The sequence below is a fragment of the Juglans regia genome, chromosome 12 (genome assembly GCF_001411555.2).
Source record: "Juglans regia cultivar Chandler chromosome 12, Walnut 2.0, whole genome shotgun sequence".
NCBI lineage: Eukaryota > Viridiplantae > Streptophyta > Magnoliopsida > Fagales > Juglandaceae > Juglans > Juglans regia.
The window spans coordinates 4868328-4891730 of record NC_049912.1 but is presented as its reverse complement, the minus strand read 5'-3'; the positions used below and the strand labels follow the sequence as shown (position 1 = coordinate 4891730).

The 23403-nt window shown below is 34.6% G+C and overlaps 1 protein-coding gene and 1 pseudogene across 1 annotated transcript; one reads left to right on the top strand and one right to left on the bottom strand.

Annotated features, from left to right (window-relative positions):
- Positions 1-6615: 6615 nt before the first annotated feature.
- Positions 6616-16839, top strand: LOC109002037 (hydroxymethylglutaryl-CoA lyase, mitochondrial-like). The gene is made up of 12 exons (XM_035683237.1): positions 6616-6679; positions 7249-7457; positions 7521-7719; positions 8022-8201; positions 8941-9021; positions 9109-9272; positions 9694-9830; positions 10828-10943; positions 11596-11845; positions 15857-16003; positions 16389-16455; positions 16609-16839. Exons 2-9 carry the CDS (start codon positions 7318-7320, stop codon positions 11617-11619), a joined length of 1041 nt encoding a protein of 346 aa, XP_035539130.1. The 5' UTR covers positions 6616-6679; positions 7249-7317; the 3' UTR covers positions 11620-11845; positions 15857-16003; positions 16389-16455; positions 16609-16839.
- Positions 16840-17619: 780 nt separating this feature from the next.
- On the bottom strand, positions 17620-21667 carry LOC109021430 (annotated as a pseudogene).
- Positions 21668-23403: the final 1736 nt, after the last annotated feature.

The window sequence follows — 23403 nt, the reverse complement described above, 5'->3', positions numbered from 1 at the left end:
ATTCTTAAATTAATTAAATTTTTTTATTCATTATTCATATATTATATATTTAATAAAAAAAATAAAAAAATATAATATATGGAGATAAATAATATAATTTTTTTATTTTAATTTGTCCTATCCATACTTCCACATCTTCCACATCTAACTCATTATCTACATATTATGAAATTACGTTGATACTACCATCCACGTATGTAAGTTCATAATATGTGGATAGCAAGTAATGTCTTCTATATTATTCATAATATGTGGAAATATCGACGTAATTTCATAAAATCATTCGATTTTAATGCTACATGAAGAGTATAAGTAGAGGAAGGAACGAGAAGACCTAGGATGTAGAAGATCTATTTATCTAACAAACGCGTGTACCAATAAATACAATGAATTCGTTCAATTAATGATAGTGTATCACAAGGTGGGGGCTGCCGATCTCTCATTGGCTAGGTATACGTACTGTTTCTCTGGACAAGGCATTAATTGGTAGACTGTGGAAAAAGACTTGTTCTGCTCAATTCAATTTGAATATTCGTTGTATTTATTTTGGAAAATGCTACATGTTTAGCTTGGAGCTCCCATTGGACTGTAACATTTTTTTTATCTATATTTTTTAAATTTTTTTATATAAATATTTTAAATAATTTTAAATATTTTAAAAAATAAAATAAAATTTATAATATTATTAAAAAATATTTTTTAATCACGAAATAGAATAAAAAATTATATTTATTTTACTTTGTGATTAAAGATATATTTTTTAATGATTTTCTTTTTACTTTCTGATTAAATAAGTATTTTTTAATGATATTTTTAATTTATTTTATTTTTTTTAAAAATATTTAAAAGTATAAAGAAAGATCTATATAAAAAATAAATTTAAAAAATACACATAGAAAAGTATATGCTAAGCCCAATGGGAGCCCCCAGTGAGACTGTAGCGTGTCCATTTTAAATATTTAAAAAAAATCATAATATTATTAAAAAATACTTTGTTAATCATGAAGTAAAATATTTTTTTATAATTTTTTATTTTACTTCGTGATTAAGAAAGTATTTTTTAATATATATTTTTTTACTTTCTGATTAAGAAAGTATTTTCTTAATAATATTTTAAATTTATTTTATTTTTTTTAAATATTAAAAGATCTATATAAAAAATTATTTAAATAAAACACACGTAAAATAATACTACAACCCCCGCTATAGCATCACCCATTTATTTTTAATTTTTTTCATCTTCAAGCACATCGATCTATTTATCATATTCTAAACGAATTCATAAGCCTAACACTGAAATAAAAGGCCATTTAATATGCGATATATTAGCTGATCATTTTAATTTAAAATGAATAATAACATATCTTATTGATTATATGTTGAAGAGAGAGGGATTTATTTATTTATTTTTTTAGCTTGTGTATTCTCAAAGTTTTTGGTTGTTGCGAGCTCTTCCCATAACATGCTTAAAAGAGTATGAACTTGGGGCACATTTCATTAACTCTAAAAACAGAGACAAGATTTTCCATTCACTAGTATCAGCTTGTATTGTAACTAGGGTTTCTAAAGTCCTTTATCAAGAATGAAGATTAACAATCAACTAGCTAATAATTTAAGTGTTTGGCTTAATGTATAAAAATTCTCGAAAATCTAAAATATCGTCACCTCCCAAATACTTTAATTTTCACATGATTTTTTCAAGCAATTACACAATTAAATCTTGCGATCATATTATTCCTCTTTTATATATATATATATATATATATATATATATATTATAACTTATAGAAAAGTGTCAATGTCAATGCATTGATCTCTAAACTATGAGAAAACTCTTCGAAAAGCTCTTTATACAAAGAGTCAAGGTAAACATAACCACTAAAAGTCAGGTGATGTTTAATTCTTTATAAAATCTAATGAACTTTACGATTTCATCGGGTATAAAAGAAGAAAAAAATAAGAAAAAAAGTATGAATTGATCATAAAATAAACTTAATATGTTTGCATTTTGACATGACACCTTAGTGTTTCCATCCTTGATTAGTAAATGAATTGGTCCCATTTTACGAAGCATGTCAAATTTGGACACCTTTACCTATCTATGACCTTGTTTTTTACTCACAGATACTAAATTGACCAAAATCAAGCCACAAATTGTCAATACTATGTGTGTAAAAACCAAGTACCTACGGAGCACACCATATTATTGCAGTCTTGTATCTAGAACAATTATGATATGCTACGTTATAAGACCTTAGTAAAATCTTGTATTTTTACAAAAGCATCATCTACTTGTACAATCCAGTTGTTCTATAAACTTAGTTTCATACTCTAGAATTATTATTTTATTTACTTAAATTATTGTTTTTCAATTTTAAAGCACAATATATTTAGTTGGTAAACAATAATTTAAGTATTAAATTAAATTATCAATTAATATATAATTAGTGTAATTATAAAATATATAAAAAAATAAATTAAATATATTATTAATAAAAAATAATATTATATTATTATTTTGATTAATTCAACAGTTAATCTAGTATGAGGTTATATTATTAAATTTTAGAGATAAATTTGAGTAAACGCATTCCTTCAGTGATTCGTCTCTCTCTCTCTCTCTTTCTCGAGTCCATGATACATTATTACACCGTTTTGCGCTAGAACAGGTCTGGGTTTTTAACTGGTTGATAGAAATCTCGGTGGCCATGTTTCCCTTTTAGATTGATAGAAATCTCTGGGATTTTTATTTTGGTTTGTTCTGTACATGTGTATGCAAGTTTTTAATAACATGTGGGTCAGATCCTACCCAATGTGCTCATTCAAATTCTACAACTGGAAAACGTATACTACCATGTAGATCTGTTCTTCATGGATCTCTTTTTAGCTAGTTCAAAATATTTTCTAACATAGCTTTTGAAATTATCTATCGTATAACTTTATTCAGTAATAAATCTGGAAACTTGCTTGAATTTTAAAAATATGCATCAGAAATAAATTAACTAATAAACAAAGAAGAAAAAAAAAATGAGGGAGAAAAAAAAGAAAGTGAATAAATAAAACGCAGTCGACCATATAAACCAAGAATATGAATATGAATATATAAAAAACCGGTTCTTGAATTTATGAAGATTATTCCAGCATGATGTTCTTGGCTATATATCATCCACTTTCTAGGCCCATTAAGAGCATTCTTATTGGATTGGTCAAATTTATCTTTAAAATTTAACCACTATCACACTTTTTTATATTTACCTATTCCATTTAAATTCAATCTCCACATTGAATTAGTCATTCACTCTCTATATAATAATAAAATATTATTAAATTAATAATTTTTTTATTTAATTTATTTGTATCACATTTTATAATTCTACCAATTTAATATTAATAATAATTATATTATAATTAAATTAATATTAAAAAAATCTTATTTTCAAATGTCATTTAATGCTAATAAAATAAAATTGAGCTTAAACTTAATTGGAGTGAGAAATTATTATTTTAATGTTTGATGAACCAATTGTGATTCTCTATATTTGGCCAATCACTATAGCAGAAATTCAAATTATTTTAGAGATGGCTAATCCAATGTAGAGTCTTTTTAGTACAAATTATCTAAATTTTAGCTAATCTCCTCATTTGGCCAAGCCAATAAGGATGCTTTGAGGTCAGCTTTAAACGTTCCACATGAAAACTCGCATAGTTTCCCACATATCTAACAGTTAATAAATGGCACGGTCTACATATTGCATCCTACTCTTTTGAGCACAACATTGTAAATAGAGTAATTTTACATGTAATAGCGTCGCATAATCGTTTTAAAAAAGAGTAAGATTTACTATTAAAAAATTAATTATTTTTTTTTTCTTGTAGATCTCATATTTTATTTATTTTTTTTCAAAACGATTACGCGATGGTCGTATAATTCACGGTTACACATATCTTTTTTCTTGTATAAATGATACCGCCTTAATAGAAAGGCATTTTTCTAAGGTCTTCATAGCAAACTAGCACAAACTAGTAGTAAAGACAATTAAATATTTTTTTTTTCCATAACTGTGGGTGTCTGGACAACTTGCGCGTACCTCGACTAATCTTATGGACCCTTGAAATTAACGACCAAATAAACTTCAAGTGACCCTAAGGGGACTTGAATTGGTGATCATTGGTGAGCAAATCCAAGATTGGACCAGCTGAGGGTAGCTCAGCTGGTTTCAAGTGTCAGTCAAAACACCAGAATATGATGAGCATCCACACACATGGTTTTGCTTTAATGAAGAAATCAAGTTGAAAAAATAGATAACCTGGAGGGATACGAGTATATTTGACAGAGCTTGGCCTTAAGTTGTCATGAAAGTGGACAGCAAGCTTATCAACTGGGACAAAGCCCTTAACAGCTTCAAGCATTGGAATGACAGTACCTGGACAGATAAAAACAGACAAGGCAACACCACATAAAAGTCCCTTTTAATAAAAATCCGAAAGAACTCATAATACGCAAGTTAACATAACTCCAAAATGAAGAAGGCTTAGCAATATATGCTCAATTCAAAATGTCCACTAATTTCAAATTCATATCAAGATAGCTGACATGTCAGTTGCTTGCTTCAGATATGACTAAGCTCCCAGTGAGATGAGATGATGTAGTTTTAGATAAAAATTAATAGTTATAAAATGTTGTTATAATATTATTTTTTAAATATTATTATTATTTTAAAATTTGAAAAAATTGAATTGAAATTTAGAAAAGTTGATTTGTTTATTATATTTTGTGTGAGAATTGGAGAAAGTTGTAATGATAAGATGAGATGAGTTGATATGATTTTTCAATCCAAACAAGGCTAATTTCAAAGTTCTCCAATTCCTTGATAAACCACTCAAATTTCAATGGTCTTTGGTCTCTACTAATCCTTTCAAGCAAGGTAGGTGTTAAAATAGCTATACTATTTCCTAGAGAAATGATTTGTACAAGTTCTAAATAGACAAGTTCCATACAAATCCTTATAAAAAAATAGACTCCACCTTAAAAAAGTGTAAAAAAAATTATTTTTTATTAGTGGAACCTATTTTTTTATAAAAAATTTGTATGAGGCTTGTCTATTTGGAGCTTGTATATAGCATTACTCATTTTCCTGATCAGGTTCTCTAGCTGTTTTCCCTAACGTTCTTACCTCTCCTACCACCTTCCCTCCTTTCCCTCCAACCTAAATAGTTTCAGAGCTGCTTCAACCAATTTCCCCACTCGCACTCTTTACCTCCACCCTATGTCTTCTCCCTGAGCTCTTCAGCTCCATTCATCCAAACCAAGACCTTTTGAGGTCAGATTTATTCATCCATTATGACGTGAGAGAGAGAGATGGGTTGGTGGATGGACTTGCATGAGAGACAACATGAAATGAGACTTTGAGAGAAAATTAAATGAAGAAGAGGTGAGGGGAAGATTAGATTAAACCCTAATCCAAAGCGCCGCCGTTTAACTCACTTAACTTAAATGACGTCATTTTATATAAGAATAAAATAAAAATATATATTATTTTAGTCGGTTTGTCAATTTGAACAACTGGAACCAAACTGTCGACCGATACCGATTTCTAACATTTTCTACCGCCAGCCAACAGGTTCTTTATCAGTTTCGGTCTATTCTAATTAGTGACGATTAGCCCCGTCAATTTATGTATAGTCCTACTATACATATACTAAAATATTATAAAAATACTCTATTATTATTAAGGTAATATTCTAATATCGTATAACCATAAATAACAAAACACTCAGTAGTACGTAAAGACTTGCCTCATGCCCTTCTCTCGAAAAAAGTTATTTACTCCGAATGAAGTGGTCGTTCTTCTTTCTAAAAAAAGAAAAACGGACAATATTTACCTTTTATATTTTGGCATTTTGCCTTCTCTCAATAAAAAGAATAAAATAAAAAATAAAAAGAAAAAATATTTATAATTTTAAAATATGTAAATTTTACACGTTATTATTTTTTTTAAAAAAAAAGGTAAAATCTATGATTCATATAAAAAAATAATTTTTTTAAAGGGTGGACCACTTCATCCATAAATCTTGACGATTGAGAGGACAGAAATGGGCCGATTGCATGTCTGAGGTTTGGTTTTCTGGCCTCAACCCAGCTTGAAGAATTAACTGCCTTTGGGGGTGAGTTAGGTTTAGGGCCGCATTTACCTTCGGCCCATTTAAATCTTTATCGACATTGAGCGAGCGATCGTTCTAAAATATAAGCCCATGTGACAAGAATTTTTGGGATTTGTTTGTTTGTTTGTTTTTTTTATTAAAAACACCCGCTTTTTGGGAACTCTGCTCATTGTGGGATTGGATAGACATATGGGTTTGAATCATCGACCGATCTCAATTCATCTTAATTTATCATTATAATTTTTTCAAATTTTAATAAAAAAATATAATAAACAATTCAATTTTTTTAAATCTTAAATAATAATAATATTAAAAAATAATATTCTAATAATATTTTATCATCTCATCTCATCTCAACTCAACTCAACTCAACTCAACTCACTTCAACGTCCAAACATAACAGAATTCAAGAATTCACGTTCTAGAAGTAGTAAGTACATTTCGTATGAGACCCGCAGTGATCATGCCGCGCGGCTTTTATAATTGAAAAGGCGAGCTCAAATCGTCGTTTTCGTCGGTATGGTCTTCTATTTTAAAATCTAATTTGGTTTTGGATTTTTGAGTGTTCGTCGCAAATTCACTTGTTGTTTGATGAAATGCCTCTTGAGATTCTTGTATCTGTCTCCTTTCTATCCTTATGCTTATCTGAGCGTTACCGGGTTTTGCTTAGAATATCTATAGTTCGTGGTGAGTCTTGTACGAGGACCCAATCTTTCTCTTCTCTTTTACCTGTTTATTCCAAACTCCAAAGAACCAAGTTCTGATACCTTTTGGAATGTTAACTCCTAATGTTGGATCTTGGAGGTACATAAAGATTTCTATGAAATAATCCTAATGGTGTAATTTCTGCTTCTTTTCTAGGTTTCACTTTTGCGTGAACGTATGCTTCCAATTTTGACTGAACATCTGCGGATGTTTGTTTGCTTTTATTATTGTTTTTTAAATATATTCTGTTGAAATATAAAAGATAATTTTTGAGAGATTTCAATGTCTATTATTTATTTTTATTTTTTAGTTTTTATTTTTATCAGTAAAGATATTTCAATGACTATTCATAAGCATCTGTGCTCATTTATTGTGTTGTAGTCAGAGAACTTGGAATAAACGATTTGAAATTGCTTGCTTATGATACAAGTTATTTAGGCAGTTGACGCGATGCTAGCACTGAGGAGTTTGAATAAGTTTTCGCAGAGTACCACGTTCTTTTTTCATAAACTCGTTCTGGTAATGGCAAATTTGGAGGAATCACAAGGTGTTACCAAACCCTCAAGCATTGGAGCTGATACACTTGAGAGGTATTCCTCTAGTGATTGCATAGCCACAGCTAGAACAAGGTTATATGAGCTATTTTTTTTTAGGCACGAGGACACAGGAGAAGCATCCTTCTGGAGGAAACAAAAAAGGATCACGTCTCAAGGAGATACCGTAAATGGGGCACTTGCAAGCTGGGGTTGGAATTATCAGTCACTTGGTAATGCTCGCGATGCTTGGTGTTTGGTAAATCGTCATTATAGCTCCCATTGCAATGATAAGTACACAGGGGAGCTTTCTAATAAGGTGCATCAAATTTTATATTAACTGTTTCTGTTACCTCTACTTATGGTAGCTGGAAATTTTATTAGAGGAAAGATGTGAGTTCAAAAGTTCTCCACTTGTGGAGTTATTTTCTTCTAGTTCTTCCAAAACGAATAAGATACATGGGCCAGTTTATCTCGAATGTGTACTTGTTCTTGCCATAAACTCTGGTGTGATTTGATGTTTTTCAAGGATAAAGTCATTTACAATTTTCGTTTTGGTTATTTTTTCTTCTTATAGAGGATTGGAGGTTTTATTCTCTAATACTATTTATGATACTGCAGTTTCTTAGAAGTATTCCAGAATATATAAAGATAGTGGAAGTTGGTCCTACGGATGGACTGCAAAATGAGAAGCAAATCGTGCCTACTTCTGTAAAGGCTAAGTTGATAAAAATGCTAGTTTCATCAGGGTTGCCCATTGTTGAGGCCACGAGTTTTGTTTCACCGAAATGGGTACCACAGGTAAACATGGCTTCACTTTCTTATAAGAGATAATCTGCCTTGTAGTGAACTTCTTTGTGCTAGGTGTATATTACTTGTTAGTTTATCTCTTAACTTTTATAAATATTGATTGGCTTCTTTATTCTGGTACAATCTATTAAGAGTTGCTTTTCCTTTTGCCCTTGGTATTACCTTTTGAATTTGAATTTTCTCCTTTAGAAGAAAAGAAAAGAGCTTCCGTCTTTCCGCACTTGTTGAGATGTTAGAATCTTCTGCATTTGTATCTGCTCGAGGTTTATTTAAAATCTAAAGTGCAGTCATTGGATGTGTATGCCTCTAGAAGTATATTTAGATAAAGTGGCATTGAAGGTGTCGAAATTGCTCTCTAGGGTAATGCCATAATTGATGGCTATGAGTCATCACATATCTTGACTGGCTAGGACACTTCTAGTGAGGGAGGGAGGGAGGAGGCTGTGCAGGTAACTCTGATTGAATTATGTAATCAAAAGAGACCTTCTGGCTTCTGCCCAGTCCTTTGATACGGATATTTATTCAAAACTGGGGTATATTATGAAATGCTAATTTTGAAAGGGGTTATCCTCCTCTTGTATACATCAGTGTACTTGGTTACTCCTTTTGATATATATATATATATATATATAAACAATATTTTTACTTATAAAAAAAGAAAGAAGAAAGGGGTTATCCTCCAGTAGAAACTAAAATGCTGCCCTTTTGTAATATTTTATGTTTGACTTAGCTAGCAGATGCCAAGGATGTAATGGAAGCAATTCGGAATGTTGAAGGGGCTAGATTTCCTGTCTTAACTCCTAATGTTAAAGTAAGCATTCTTTAGAAGAGCACCATGCACTTATACATATAAAAAGTTTATGTGGAGGGAATTGTTAATTGTATTGCTTCTTTCTAGGGTTTTGAAGCAGCTGTTGCAGCTGGAGCCAAGGAAGTGGCCATCTTTGCTGCAGCATCTGAATCTTTTTCAAAATTCAATATCAACTGTAGCATTGAAGAGAGTCTTACTCGTTACCGCGATGTTGCCCTCGCTGCTGGCAAGCTCTCATTTCCTGTTCGTGGGTAAATTTTCCGACCCTCATTCTGACTTGTTTCTCATATATTGTATTTTTCTGGATCATAAGCCCATTAGTTTTCCTAGATTTTCTTGTGTTCGAGGTGGATAGTCTCAAAACCAACCAAAGTTTGATATTCCACTTTTTTTAGTTATTTGAGTTATTTCCTGGGTTGACTTTAAGACATGAACATGTTAAACTTTCTGTGGTTGTAACTTGTCTGTACCAATTTCAAACAAACTTTCTGTTAGCTATAAGTCCTTTGTTTTCTTTAAAGTTTCTTAGTTTGGCAATTTAATGGTAGAAATGTTTGATGCCTTGATTTCCTCTCAATGCCTTTTTTTTTCTCAATAAAAGATATTATAGTAATATCAAAACAAATCTTTGGTTAATAATATGACAAATGACGTACTTTCTTATGTTTTTAGATATATATCATGTGTTGTGGGGTGTCCAATGGAAGGAATGGTAGCTCCAGCTAAAGTAGCATATGTGGCTAGAAAACTTTATGATATGGGTTGCTCTGAAATATCACTTGGCGATACAATCGGTGTTGGTACCCCAGGTAATCTCTAAAACTACCTTTCATTGTATAGTTTTTTTGTGTTTGTGTTCATATTCCATATCAGATTTGGGTGTTACGGCTTGTATGCACAATGTACTTGTTTTTGTTTTATTAAAGGTTCAGATATGAGAGTTGGGTGCGAATAAATAAATCTGATCTCAAGGTCTTGGTTTGGATAAATGGAGCTGAAGAGCTAAGGGAGAAGACGTAGGGCAGAGGTTTGGAGTGCGAGTGGAGAAATTGGCTGAAGCAGCTCTGAAAATTATTAGGTTGGAGGGAGAGGGAAGGTGGGAGGAGAGGTAAGAACGTTAGGGAAAACAGCTAGAGAACCTGATCAGGAAAATCTAGCTATTTTAACACCTACCTTGCTTGAAAGGATTTAGTAGAGACCAAAGACCATTGAAATTTGAGTGGTTTATCAAGGAATTGGAGAACATTGAAATTTAATGTACGAGGGAGGGAGGTGGAGCAAAGAATGGAAACATTAAAATGTTGAGAATGTGAGCATCAATATGAATTGTGAGACCTTGTGCACCTCTCATGCTTGAAGCAATTGGTTGGCGATTGAAATTGGCAACCATTAGGCTGTAGGAAAGTCATCAAATTAAACCTTTCCTTACAAGAATGCTGATGATGTACCTAAGTTGGAGATAAAATTCGTGAGCCATCATGTTGAATCCTTACAATTTTGATATGCTCTTACAATGTAACAATGGTATCAAAGCAGTGGAATTCACTAATTCAAGCAGCCTCATTCCATAGTGCTTATCAGTCAAATGCAGTTATTATGAAGTAAATTTAGTCCTGTCTGAAGCAAGCAACTGACATGTCAGCTGTCTTGATATGAATTTGAAATTAGTGGACATTTTGAATTGAGCATATATTGCTAAGCCTTATTCATTTTGGAATTATGTTAACTTGCGTATTATGAGTTCTTTCGTATTGTTATTAAAAGGGACTTTATGTGGTGTTGTCTTGTGTGTTTTTATCTTTCCAGGTACTGTCATTCCAATGCTTGAAGCTGTTATGGGTTTTGTCCCAGTTGATAAGCTTGCTGTCCACTTTCATGACACTTATGGCCAAGCTCTGTCAAATATACTCGTATCCCTCCAGGTAAGCAATTTTTTCATCTTGATTTCTTCATTAAAGCAAAACCATGTGTGTGGATGCTCATCATATTCTGGTGTTTTGACTGACACTTGAAACAACTGGATTAAGCTCATGAAATCCCTATGAAGTTGATTGTAGTACTTTTTTTTTAATTGTCTTTACTGCTAGTTTGTGCTAGTTTGTTACGATGACCTTAGAAAAATGCCTTTCCATTAAGGCGGTATCATTTACAATGCTGTGCTCATAAGAGGAGGATGCAATATGTAGACAGTCCCATTTATTAACATAACAGTTAGATACATGGGAAACTGTGTGAGTTTTCATGTGGAATGTTTGAAGGCGACCTTATGGGTGTAGAAAGTGGGTGATATATAGCCAAGAACATCATGCTGGAATAATCTCCATAAATTCGAGAAACGGTTTTTTATATATTCATATTATTGGTTATCTGGTTGACTGCGTTTTATTTATTCACTTTTGTTTTCTCGCTCATTTTTTTTCTTCTTTGTTTATTAGTTACTTTATTTCTGATGCATATTTTTAAAATTCAAGCAAGTTTCCAGATTTATTACTGAATAAAGTTATATGATAATTTCAAAAGCTATGTTAGAAAATATTTTGAACTTAAATGTCATGTTGTTGATTTCCTTCACAGATGGGGATCAGCACAGTCGATTAATCAGTTTCTGGTCTTGGGGGCTGGCAATATGCCAAGGGTGCATCTGGAAATGTTGCAACTGAGGATGTTGTGTACATGCTAGATGGGCTTGGTGTGAAGACAAATGTGAATCTTGGTAAGCTCATGTTGGCTGGGGAATTTATCTCTAAGCATCTGGGACGCCCATCTGGCTCAAAGACCGCAATTGCCTTGAGTAAAGTCACAGCTCGCACCTCCAAGCTATGAGGTACTAGCTCTAGACCAATTTACACTTGCATCTTCCCATTCTTTAGACGTTTTGAGCGCCCATCCTACCATGGGGATTCTAATAAATAAATTGTATTTTGGCACTATGGTTTCCTAGTACACGTGCTGTTACATGTTTATTAGACAACTAAAAAAAAAAAAAAATGATATTTATAATCATATAGTGTTCTGCGTACTCCTTTTGAAAAATGTGAGTAAATGTGATACCAATATGAAAAATTAATTTTTTAATGATGGACTCAACTCTTTTATAAATGAAGTGCACGGTGCTTACACAGCCCATGATTACATTTAGTATTACTAAAAAAAACACCCAGGAGAAAAGAAAAGAAAATCAGTGCATATGAAGCAAGAATGGAGAAGTGCATATTTAAGCGTGAAAAGCTTGTAATAATCAGCTCACTCAAAGATGTTCAAGTGTACTGGAGATTTTTACTGTGTGACTGTGAGGATGTTGACCAATCCCATGTATTATATTGTTATGGGTACTATACAATTTCCTTTTTTTTTTTTTTTTTGATGTCGGGGAACCTCTCCAAGGCAGGACACTTCGGACCGACCATTGCAGAGTAAACCCCTGTCCCGTGTATTGCACCCTTGAAAATTTTCCTATACGGAATTGGTTAAATCGCTGGCTTTCCACCAGGGGCTGTTGCCCCAAAAGATTGTTTGCACCCACGAGGTGTTGAATCTTGGACCTTGAAGGGAGTGATACTCCAAGATCAAAGCTTTAACCACTTGGGCCAACCCCTTGGGGTTAGGTACTATACAAAATACTAGCCTGGAGATCTTATATTTTGGTGACCATTGATGATTTAGGGAAACCTTTAATTATTTTTTTTGTTGATAGATTTCTTTCTGGGGGACACTGGGCAAATATATGTGGCATATCTAAGATGACCCTATTTTGAATGATGGATCCTGATTAACTGCCAGGTGCTCAGGCCGAGTAGCTGCTCAGGTTGAGCACGCGGTTTGCAGGTAGAGAAAGGTTGCCCTCGTGCATGGCCGTAGAACAGTTGTGACCAAGGAGACTTGGTTGAGCAAGCTTAGGCTGAGCACGGTTACCTACCTTCATGCATCGCGGGATGGTTGCCTACTTGAATGGCTAAGCAAGGGGTGGCCGAGCAGGCTTAAGGATACCCTGCCGGCGATAGAGATTGCTGATGGGGCTAGTGGTGGCAGTTAGTGGCCTCGTCTGCCCACATACGCCACGGGAAAGGCTCCTTTGGGTGCACGATAATATGCACCCGTTGCCCGCTGTGTGAGGACAGATGACACCGGTGGTACACAAAGTAGTTGCCAACACCCCTGCTGTGCCATAGTTGGGTCGGGCCTAGTGGTCTCGACCACTTGCAATCCTGTGCACGTGGTCGCATGGCAGAGGCTGCCTCCGTGGGGGGTGGTCGGGGACCACCCCGTTGGAAACAGATGATGCCGGCGGTCCACATGGTGGCCGTTGGCGCCCCTGTTGGGCCATAGTTGGGTCGTGGCAAGTAGTTTTGACCACGTGCAATCTCGTGCACATGGTCGAATGGCGGAGGCCGCCTCCATGTGGGGTAGTCTGGGACCACCCAGTCAAAGACAGATTACACTAGCAGTCCACATGGTGACCGTTGGCGCCCCTGTTAGGCCACAACTGGGTTGTGGTCACATGGCAGAGATTGCCTCCACAAGGGGGGTAGTCGGGGACCACTACGACAGAAGGCGTTGACGACCCATGTAGCATTTAAGTGCACAGTGCACCCCTGGTTTGTGCCCATGTGCATAATCCAAGTGCACAGTGCCTATGACGAGAAGGTGTTTTCGTGTGTGAAATGTTGGGTGCATGTGTGCCATGCGCATAGTGCGTGCGTTTAAGTGTATTATGCTCCTAGTTGTATGGGCGAGTAAGGTAATCTCACCTATTTTAACAGTGCTATGAAAGGAATAAAATAATGGAGGAATCTTATCTGATCATTGGCAAACAATTTCGGAAGCTAGGAAATCCTCCTTCAAGTTTCTATGTAGGAAATAAATCGAATCCCACAGACGATGCAAAATGTTATTGCCAAAAATCACACATGCTAGAATAGGAGAATGAATTATTCCTGGCCCACGGTGGCATTTCGGGCCTCAATCGGAGTGGTTTGGAGCCTCCGGTAGCGGTCCAGAGTGCTGTACGGTGATCGTACGTACTTCCATAGCAGTGAATAAGAAAGTAAATGCTGGAAATATCAATGGAGATGGAGATATAGATTTACGTGGTTCGCACTGGGCTTACATCCACGAGTCGTTTGGAGGGCAAATTCACTATAATATGTTTTTTATATTCTCTCATGGTTTCTCATTTCTCTTTGTACAATGGAGTTGTAGAATTATTTTATGGAGAAGATTCTTGTCTCTGGACCTCTCGTCAGAAGGTTGAAGAAGGTAAAGAAGTCCCCCCCTCGTTCGGTCTGATCCCTTTTTATCCTATCCTTGGGAGTGATGAGGAATGATAGCTTTATTCCACTCCTCGCTTGCATGTCTTACTTGCTTTTCCCCCCTTTCTCTTTTTTCTTTTCCTTTCCGTCACCTCCTTTTCCCTCTGACATATTCTTTTTCCTTGTCCCCTACTTGTCTCCTTTGTCTTTTTTTCCTCTCTCCTTCTGTTGTTTTCTAATCGAGGCCCTTTGATGGGCTGGACTTGTTTATCTGGGCTTTTATCCCCTTCAGGTAGGGGTGAAAAACAGACCCCCCTGTTCGGTTTTGTGCAAAAATCGAAACCGACCGAAATTGATGTTTTGGGGAAGAAAACCAGCCGAAAACCGACCGTGTAAGGGCTAAAACCGGCCGGTGCGGTTGCCAGCCGGTTCATGGTTGGTTTGGGGGTTAGTTGGAAACGGCGTTGCCTGGTTGTCTTGCAGTTCAATTGCCCAAAGTAGCCATTCAATGAATAATCCCTAATCATCTAAGAATTTCAATCCAACCACAAAATTAAAAAATATACAGCATTATAGCAATTCCGAAATTAGATAAACCCTAATCATCTAAGAATCCAAGAAAATAGTAAACAGCAGAATCAAGAAAATAGAAATAAACAAAAAAATTTTGTTGGTTTGGCAGTGCGCAAACGCTATTTGTTGGAGGGATGTGGATTTCGTGGAGGCTAGGCTGCTGTTGTTGTTGATGCCGCTACCGCTGCCAATGCTGCTGTCGCTGGAGAGTGGAGTGGAGGGTGACGGTTGCAAAAGCTGGAGATGAAATGAGGGGGACGGCTGACTGCTAAGGGCTTGAATGAGAAGAGAAGAAGAGGGAGGGCACTTGAATAAGCCCTAGGTAGAAACGACACCGTTCCCTTTATTTTTTTTAAACTAAAGAAGCAGAATGATGCCGTTTCACTTATTTAAGTGAATAAGTGAAACGGCGTTGTTTAATAATGGTATATATATTAAAAAAAGAGGGTGCTGACGTTGGCCGGTTTTTTGGTTTTTGGCTGGTTCAAACCGGGACCGAACTAGCCAATGCTGGTTTTGTTAATTTACCACCGACGTCCGACTGGTTCCCTGCCGGTTTCGGCCTGTTTTGAGCTCCGGCGGCCAGTCTGAGTCGGTCCCGGTCGGTTGGCTGGTTTTTGTACAGCCCTACCTACAGTGACATTTTGTTAGTCTTTCGAGTTGGGGTTTTCTTCGCTTCGCTTTTTGTTAAAGAGATTTTCTTTTACGTTTCTTTCTTTTAAAAGCTTATCATTTTTTTGATTGATTTATTTATTATGTATATAAATTTTTGTTTCGAACATAGGAAGCCCATTAAAAACAACAAAGAAGCATTGCTAAAAACCTTTTTGACTAATGTGGAATCTCTCATCCGTGGTGCTAAAAAGGAAATTAAATAATGGTATACTACAATAGTTGTAAAAGAGTTGTAAGTATATCATTGCTCATAACGACACTATGGAATCGCTTGCTCCATCATGTATTTTTGCTTTGTTATAACTCTTGTGCCTAAAGATACAGTTCTCTTGTCACAGAATTGGCTCTGAAAGAGATGGCCGGGAAGCCTGTAAAAAAGATGAAAATAGCTGTCTGATTGATTTCTCTCCTCATGACCATCCATTCATAAAATTTGCATCATTGTTAGATGAGAATGATGTGGGAAGCTTGATGATCTAATTGGGGTGAGTTTTTTTGTCACGTTTTTCTATATACTCATTGTTTTTTGGAAGCAAAAAGTATTACTGCTTGTGGGCATTTGGATTGTAATGTGGGGTTTACATATGGAGGTAACAATCTAATTATAAGTATCATTCCTTGCATATCCAATGATTTGCATTTTTAATGGATAGTTCTTTTGTTGTTGTTTACACGTTTTCTTAAAGTATATGGCTCAACAGAGATCAAATTAAAGCTCAATGGCATCTCTATTTTAGTAAATATATGATGCATATGATATAACGAGCCACCTGTGCCAGCTTCATTTTATATATAGATGCGGCATTTGGTTCGGTCTGTTGTGTTATACGTTAACATTTCAATGGCTGATTCAGATCTGGCCGTATACAGGGGAAGATGAGGTAGCACCAACTTGCTGGCTTAAACTGGCTTAGTCATCTCTACGCTGCTTGGCTATGTGAGTTGGGGTTGATTTCTTCTCAGCCTTTTAGTTTCAACCATTTGTTAGATTATACAAAATCTGATTGATGATTTGTTGACCAATTGCAAAGTTGTGAAAAGAAGTGTTTTGCTCTAACCTCTGAATTATTGATACATACTTTTGTTTCAGATTTATTTACCTCACTTGGACTCACCTCCTCCAAGATGGGTTCATGTTGCACATGGATTGCATCAGAATCAATTCAAGCTGTGTAATGGTCCACAGAGAAGACTGAGTGAATACCCTTTTTATTTTGTGTATGTCTTGTAGAAGACTTCTCATTGATGATTTAGTGCAATTTTTTTTTAAAATATTGTAATAGGTTTTGATCGTTTTGTCACAAAAGACTTTTTCCCGCGAGAAGAAATTGCCGGAAATAACTATATCAGGCGAGCAGCAAGGTAGTATTTTTTTGTAAAAAAAAAAAAAAAAATAGTGAAAGACAAACATCAAGAATGGCAACTTAAAAGAGAGAGAAGATTAGCATCGAGCCTGTAGGAATGGCGCCGTAGCTAAATTCAGCCATACAGGAAGGAAGATTTTGTGTTATGGTCAATAGGAGAACATTAATTAATAACTTGACAAAGGACCCAACACGCACTTCTCCAATTCCAAAGACCTGAACCAACCCAACAAAAGAGAAACTATATATCCCCATCGGCCCATGAACTCACACCAGCACAGATGAAGGAAAAGAGGAAAATGGAGTTTCTTATGACTCTGATTAAAAATGCAAGGTCATAATTATCATGTAAACCAAAGACAAAACCATAAAGGTATTAGTATTTCGTGATCTTAATTAGCATTTTGCAGGTTTTTGAAAAATTCTCTATAAATCTTGTTTGAAGATGCTTGATTGATTTATTATATAGCAATAGTACCATCCAAAAAAAAAAAAAAAAACATTATAGGTGTAGAGTTTGAAAGTGAATAGTGGCTGATGCATAAAATTGTTCATAAAAAAATAATAATGTTAGGCACAAATTTTAAATAGTACTTTTTTTATACTATTTGGGACATGTACAAATCATTTCTCTATAATAAAAGGATATGCCTTTTCTTTTTAGAAAAAAAAAAAAAAATCAGATCATCAATGTGAGTATTTAAAGATCTAGCTATTAGTTTATGAAAACTTCTCTATTTTTGTTTGAAGATTTCTGGTTTATTATAGCAATACTATACAAAAATATTTTGGAAAAGAAAAAGATTATTCAAACAACTCATAGTTCAATGGAGTTTTAGAATTAATAGACTCTCACCTACAAATACCACTCAAACATCCATATTCCTGCAAAAATACTTGACAATTAATCAAATCACACAACATTTAATTCTTTATAGCCAATCTCTAACTTGGCTCATAATCCTTTCAAGTACCTCCTGCTGGATCCCTTAATGATTCGAGTAGCTCCAACACACCTGTCCCAAGATCTGGTCTCCTTTTTCTATTATTGTCAGAACACATCAGTGCCAATTCAGCCAAAGATAGAGCAACCTCAGATGGCCAACTTCCAGCCGAAGGATCCAAAAGGGATTCAAAAGTGCCTGCACGTAAGGCAGAGTTTACTTTATCTACTATAGAGTAGGGTGGTGATTTCCCTGTCAACAATTGCAGTAAAATGATTCCAAAGGAGTAAACATCTGACTTCACTGTAAGAACTCCTCTTTGAAGAAATTCAGGATCTAAGTAAGGCAAAGTTCCCTTTGGGACAGTGTTATGACTCAGTGTTACACTATCACTTGAACTTTGATCGCGGCTTAACACGCGGCAAATTCCAAAGTCACCAAGTTTACATACATAGTTGGAATCAAGGAGAATATTGGCTGGCTTCAAATCTCCATGCACTATGGTGCGAGGTCGAGTACTGGAATGAAGATACACGAGGACAGAGCATAACTCTATGGCGATCCGTAGTCGAGTTTGCCATGACAATGGAGGACTGTTGTCCTTGCATTTGAGTCGATCTTCAAGGCTTCCATTAGGAAGATATTCATAGATGAGTGCAAAAGCTTCGGGGCAAGATCCAATGAGTTTCACAAGATTGGGGTGCCTCAACTGACCCAATACATTAACCTGATATATATGTATACAACCAATAAATTTAAGATCAAATTATTCAACCAAAATTTTTGAGATCAAAATAATTTTTCATTGAAAATGTCTCCAAACATGCTAACATATTTAAGTAAAATATTTTTCTGATCTAAAAAACTCTAGTGTTTTTCAATTAATGCATATACAAACCTCCATTTGGAACTCTTGAGAGCCTTGGGAGCCATGAGAATGTAACATCTTTATAGCTACCTCAGTTTGTAGGCGACCTATATAAATGTTGCCATATCCTCATTGTCCAATTTTCTGGGATTCATTAAATCCTTGAGTAGCTTCTTCAATTTTAGAAAGGGAGAATTCAGGCAGCTCGAGCATGTGTCCATTTGAGTCCTCTTCTTTTCTCTTTAGCCCTTCAGCTTCTTTCAGTGCATGATCACGCTCCATCTGCAATTCATCCCTTTCTTTCTGTAACTCTGCAAGTTGGCTCTTTAATGATGTTTCCTGTTCTTTGGAAATCCATAGTTCATCTATGTATTTGTCTCTCTGATTCTCTGCATCTTGGGCCTATTGATCAGATTATTAGCAATTTCTGTAAGATTTAAAAAGCTTACAATTGTATTGTTTTCAAGCATATATGGTGAATGCATGTAGAAAAATTATAGACATAAGTCCCACATTTCTACACACCTCTTAAAAGCATGTGATTTTACTCTTTTGCTCTCATATTTTATGAAATATTTTCATGATATGAGGGTAAAAGAGTAAAATCACATATTTTTAATTGATGTGCAAAGTGTGGGCTTCTGTGCAGCACAACTCATGCATGTATTAGTCATGTAAAATGCACTATTTTTTTGCAAAACGTGTAATGAAGAGTGTAAAGAAAACCCCCATGAATTCAAAGCGTTGAAGAAGTTCACTTATAAGTAGCAGAACTCGTAACTAAAAAGCTTACTCTTCGTATAGCGTCAATCATATATTCCTCTGCTCTTTGACGCACGAGTGCCTCTTTTTTTAAAGCTGCCATCGCTTGTTGAAGCTGCTCTTCTAAGCTCCGCTCCTGCTATGATCCATAAATCCTTTAATTTCAAAGCCTTGTCGTGTTTTATACCCATTTGATTATTGATTGATTCAGATGAATAATGCCAATGAGAAATGTTAATTAAACATTTTTGGCATACATTAAATTTGCAAAACACAGAATGGAATGTAACAGAATGCTTTGCACATACCACAACATTGTGAGCTCCATTAGAAGAAGTTGATATGTTACTTGAACTGGCAATCAACCTCGGACTTTGTTGCACAACTGAAGGAGCGAGATCCAGAGTAGAAGAGCTTCTTGAATAATCCAAAGCCGCCGGCGGAGAGAGTGAACAGCTATACTGCAATGCTTTGCCATTTCTATCATTCCATCCATTTAGAGTTATTTCAACCGGTCTTGTGGGAGAGCTTGCTGAGTAACTAGAATCCCCAGGACTCGTTGGAGATGAAAGCTCTTTAGAACGTTCCGGGAAAGGAGCAATTAGAGCAGCCAGAGCAGTGGTGCTCCTATTGCGCCCAACCGTAACAGACCGTAATTTGGGGGATTCCGAGCATTCAATTACGGGACTGCCGACCCTGTTGTTGTACCCCGAAGGACCAGACCGTGATCTATTTAGGTTTTGTTGTCCAGTTTCAGTGTCTGATGCACTTGCTTCCCTATTTTGGCACGCTACTTCCATCAGCAGAATGATGATGATCACATAGAAAGAGGAGGACTTTGAAGTGTTTGCGAGAGTTTAATAAAATATTATTTTTTTTAATATTATTATTGTTTTAAGATTTAAAAAAGTTGAATTGTTTTGTATATTTTGTGTGAAAACTTCAAAAATTTATAATGATGTGATGTGATGAGATGAGATGAAACACTTCTTATATCTAAACGAAACTCTGACTGCGTTTAGATGTTGAGATGAGTTGAGTACTTTATGAATAGTAGTGAATTGAGATGGTAGAATGTAAAGAAGTTAAGATGAATTTAGATGTATTTATAGGAAGTTGAAAAAGGTTGTGGAACCCACGAGTAAAGAGGTTTTGAGTTGAGATGAATTTAATAATTTGAGAATTAGGTATTTAAATATTAGAGTTAACTTAAAAAGATGAGTTTAGATGTATTTTGACACATAGAAATTGGAGTATTTTGAAGTGTTTGCTGTAGTGTTTACATATAAACTTTTGAACTTTCTTCAACTTTGAAAAAAATAAAGCATGATCCAAAAGTAATAAAGTATCATATTTGCAAAGGAGTATGTATAGACCACCTCATAATTAAAACTGAGACAGAACTACAAACAGAAAGGTAGCAAAAGAATGACATATTTGCAAGTGTAATTGACAAAAGCTTGGAAGCTGCAAATTAACCTGGTAAATATGAGGCGGCCCTTGCAAATGACTTGTACTTGACACGAGAGAGGTGCAGTTTTACACACAAACTTCGCTTTCTTAGACCCCAGTTCCACTTTTCTGCAAAATGGAGCAGTAATTAAGCTACATCAATCCAAATATCAAACCATGCACATGATCATGCTGAATAAACCAGAGAGAGATTTCAGCCTCTACAAAATCCTCAAAAATCTCAGGCAGCAAGTTTTCACATCACATCAGATAGGCCTAAATCTTTGAATATTCTAAAAAATAGAAAAGAGTGGCACTACAGCTACCATTAGGAGCTACCGTTAGTAAAAAAAAAAATCATAGCAGTAAAAACAAGCGGTAGAAACCATTGGTAAGAGTAGTATATATAACTCAATAGGAAAATACTTTAGCCACAAAGGAATTACACAAAAATAAACCCTCAAATTGATGTGGCTTGATATGATACGTCAAATTGTAAAGTTATTTTTATTATAAAGTAGATCTAACGAATTATATGAATTCACATAAGTTTGTGAGTTTGTTTTATATAATTTCTTTGTATATGTAGCAGTTCTTCAGAGAGAGAATGAGGAAGACACAAAAAAGAGTACCCCAATACTACATGAATATTTGACAATATTCTTAAATATTACCTTTTATAGTGATTGGCCGATGTTGATCCTATGACAAGCTTCCTGATCCCATATTTAGAGATGAGTTTTAGGATTCCCTCCCTAATAGAGTTGATTTCAATGGTTTGCGTTTGTGCCTGTACCTATATATATTATTTTGAAACACCACAGAAAAGAGGTCAGAAAACTGATCAGCACTTAGATCGATGTTCCAATCCAGACGATCGAGAAGATAAGAATTAAAGATGCACATGAGAAGAATTTATACCCCCTTTTGTTGGCAGAAAAGAAAGTATTCCGTCATGATTGCATGCATAGTTTCCAGGTGTTCTCTGACGACCTTCCTTTCAGTCATTAAGCTTCGCACTGAAGTAAATGGAGAGAAGACGACGACTCAAATAACTCCAAAACTACTTCATAAATAATAAATACATGTGCTTTGGAGAGAAGACAATCGACGGTCATGTGGACTCCAAGTCCAACCTGCATGTTAATTCGGTTTATGATCATCAAGTTTTTTCAAAGATAGATATAAATAACTTGCCTAAAGGGAACAGCTTTGCAAGCTTGTGAACATGAATGATGCAAATCCTGCTTCCTCCGACGTTGTTCTCTAAAGCCCAAGACAGGATTGATTTGCAGTCTTCCACATCTTTTCCCACCGCAACGTATGTGATCATATCCTGATCCGCCATGGAATTTCCTCAAGTGATCTTATGCAAATTAGTCTGAACACATTTTCTACTTAACTACAAAACTCTCAAGTATTTAACGCACGGACTTTTTTGGACTAAAAAACATTCTTAATTTATTTTATCTTATCTAAATTTTTCCATACTTTCAAACAAAATATAATAAATAATTTAATTTTTTTAAATAAAAAACAAAAATAATATTAAAATATAATATTTTAATAATAATTTATTTAACTTTCAATTTTTATCTCATCTCAATTCAACACAACTCAAATCAATTCACTATCCAAACCTTACAATTTTGCAGTACCAAAAACTTGTGTTAAGTACTTGTGCCAACATACATTATATTTTTCTCAAAAATAATTTTTATATCCCTAAAATAAATAATACATGGATAAAATGTTTGGTTGTTGGAGTGAGTTTAACTCATTCCAAACTAATTATTAATAGGACTTGTTATATTTTTAATTTTACTTAAAATGTTAAGATTCATCTCAATCTATTTTATATATTTAAATACATATCTCAACTTATTTACATTCAGATACATTTTAATGAAATTCATAAAATTTTCCTATTTATATATAAATTCAGATAATTTGAAATCACCTTATCAACATAATATATATATATATATATATATATATATATATATTTAGATAAATGATACTTGCAGTCGTGAACGTGCAGTCGCCGTGCAGTCGTTTTGAAAAAAGTGAATAAATAAGGGACCCACCTGAAAAGAAATTAATTTTTTAATAGTAGACCCCACTCTTTTTCAAAGCGACTGCACGGCGTTTGCGTATTCCACGACTGTATGTAGCATTACTCATATATTTATATAATACAAACAAAGACCAAACCGAAGAAACTGGATGTGTGCGTAGACTCTGAAATCGTCAAAGTCCGGTGATTAGCTGTATGCATGCACGTGCTAATTACAGTCAGCTTTTGATTGATAATTACAACTACCCAATTCGTGTCCAACTCCCCCCCGCGTAATATATTTTTATAGGAAAATAATTTGTATAATATTTAAAAATTGCTGAGCAGAATAATTCATAAAATTTAAATGAGATTTTGACAGTTAGTTGAATTGAAATAAAAGTTAAAAATTAAATAAAATATTATATTTTAATAATAT

Bases quoted from the DNA above. Each gene is read 5' to 3' on its own strand.
- LOC109002037 (XM_035683237.1), top strand. From the start codon at position 7,318: ATGCTAGCACTGAGGAGTTTGAATAAGTTTTCGCAGAGTACCACGTTC. The intron at 7,458-7,520 runs GTATTCCTCTAG...ATTTTTTTTTAG, and splicing joins GGAGCTGATACACTTGAGAG to GCACGAGGACACAGGAGAAG. The intron at 9,022-9,108 runs GTAAGCATTCTT...GCTTCTTTCTAG, and splicing joins TCTTAACTCCTAATGTTAAA to GGTTTTGAAGCAGCTGTTGC.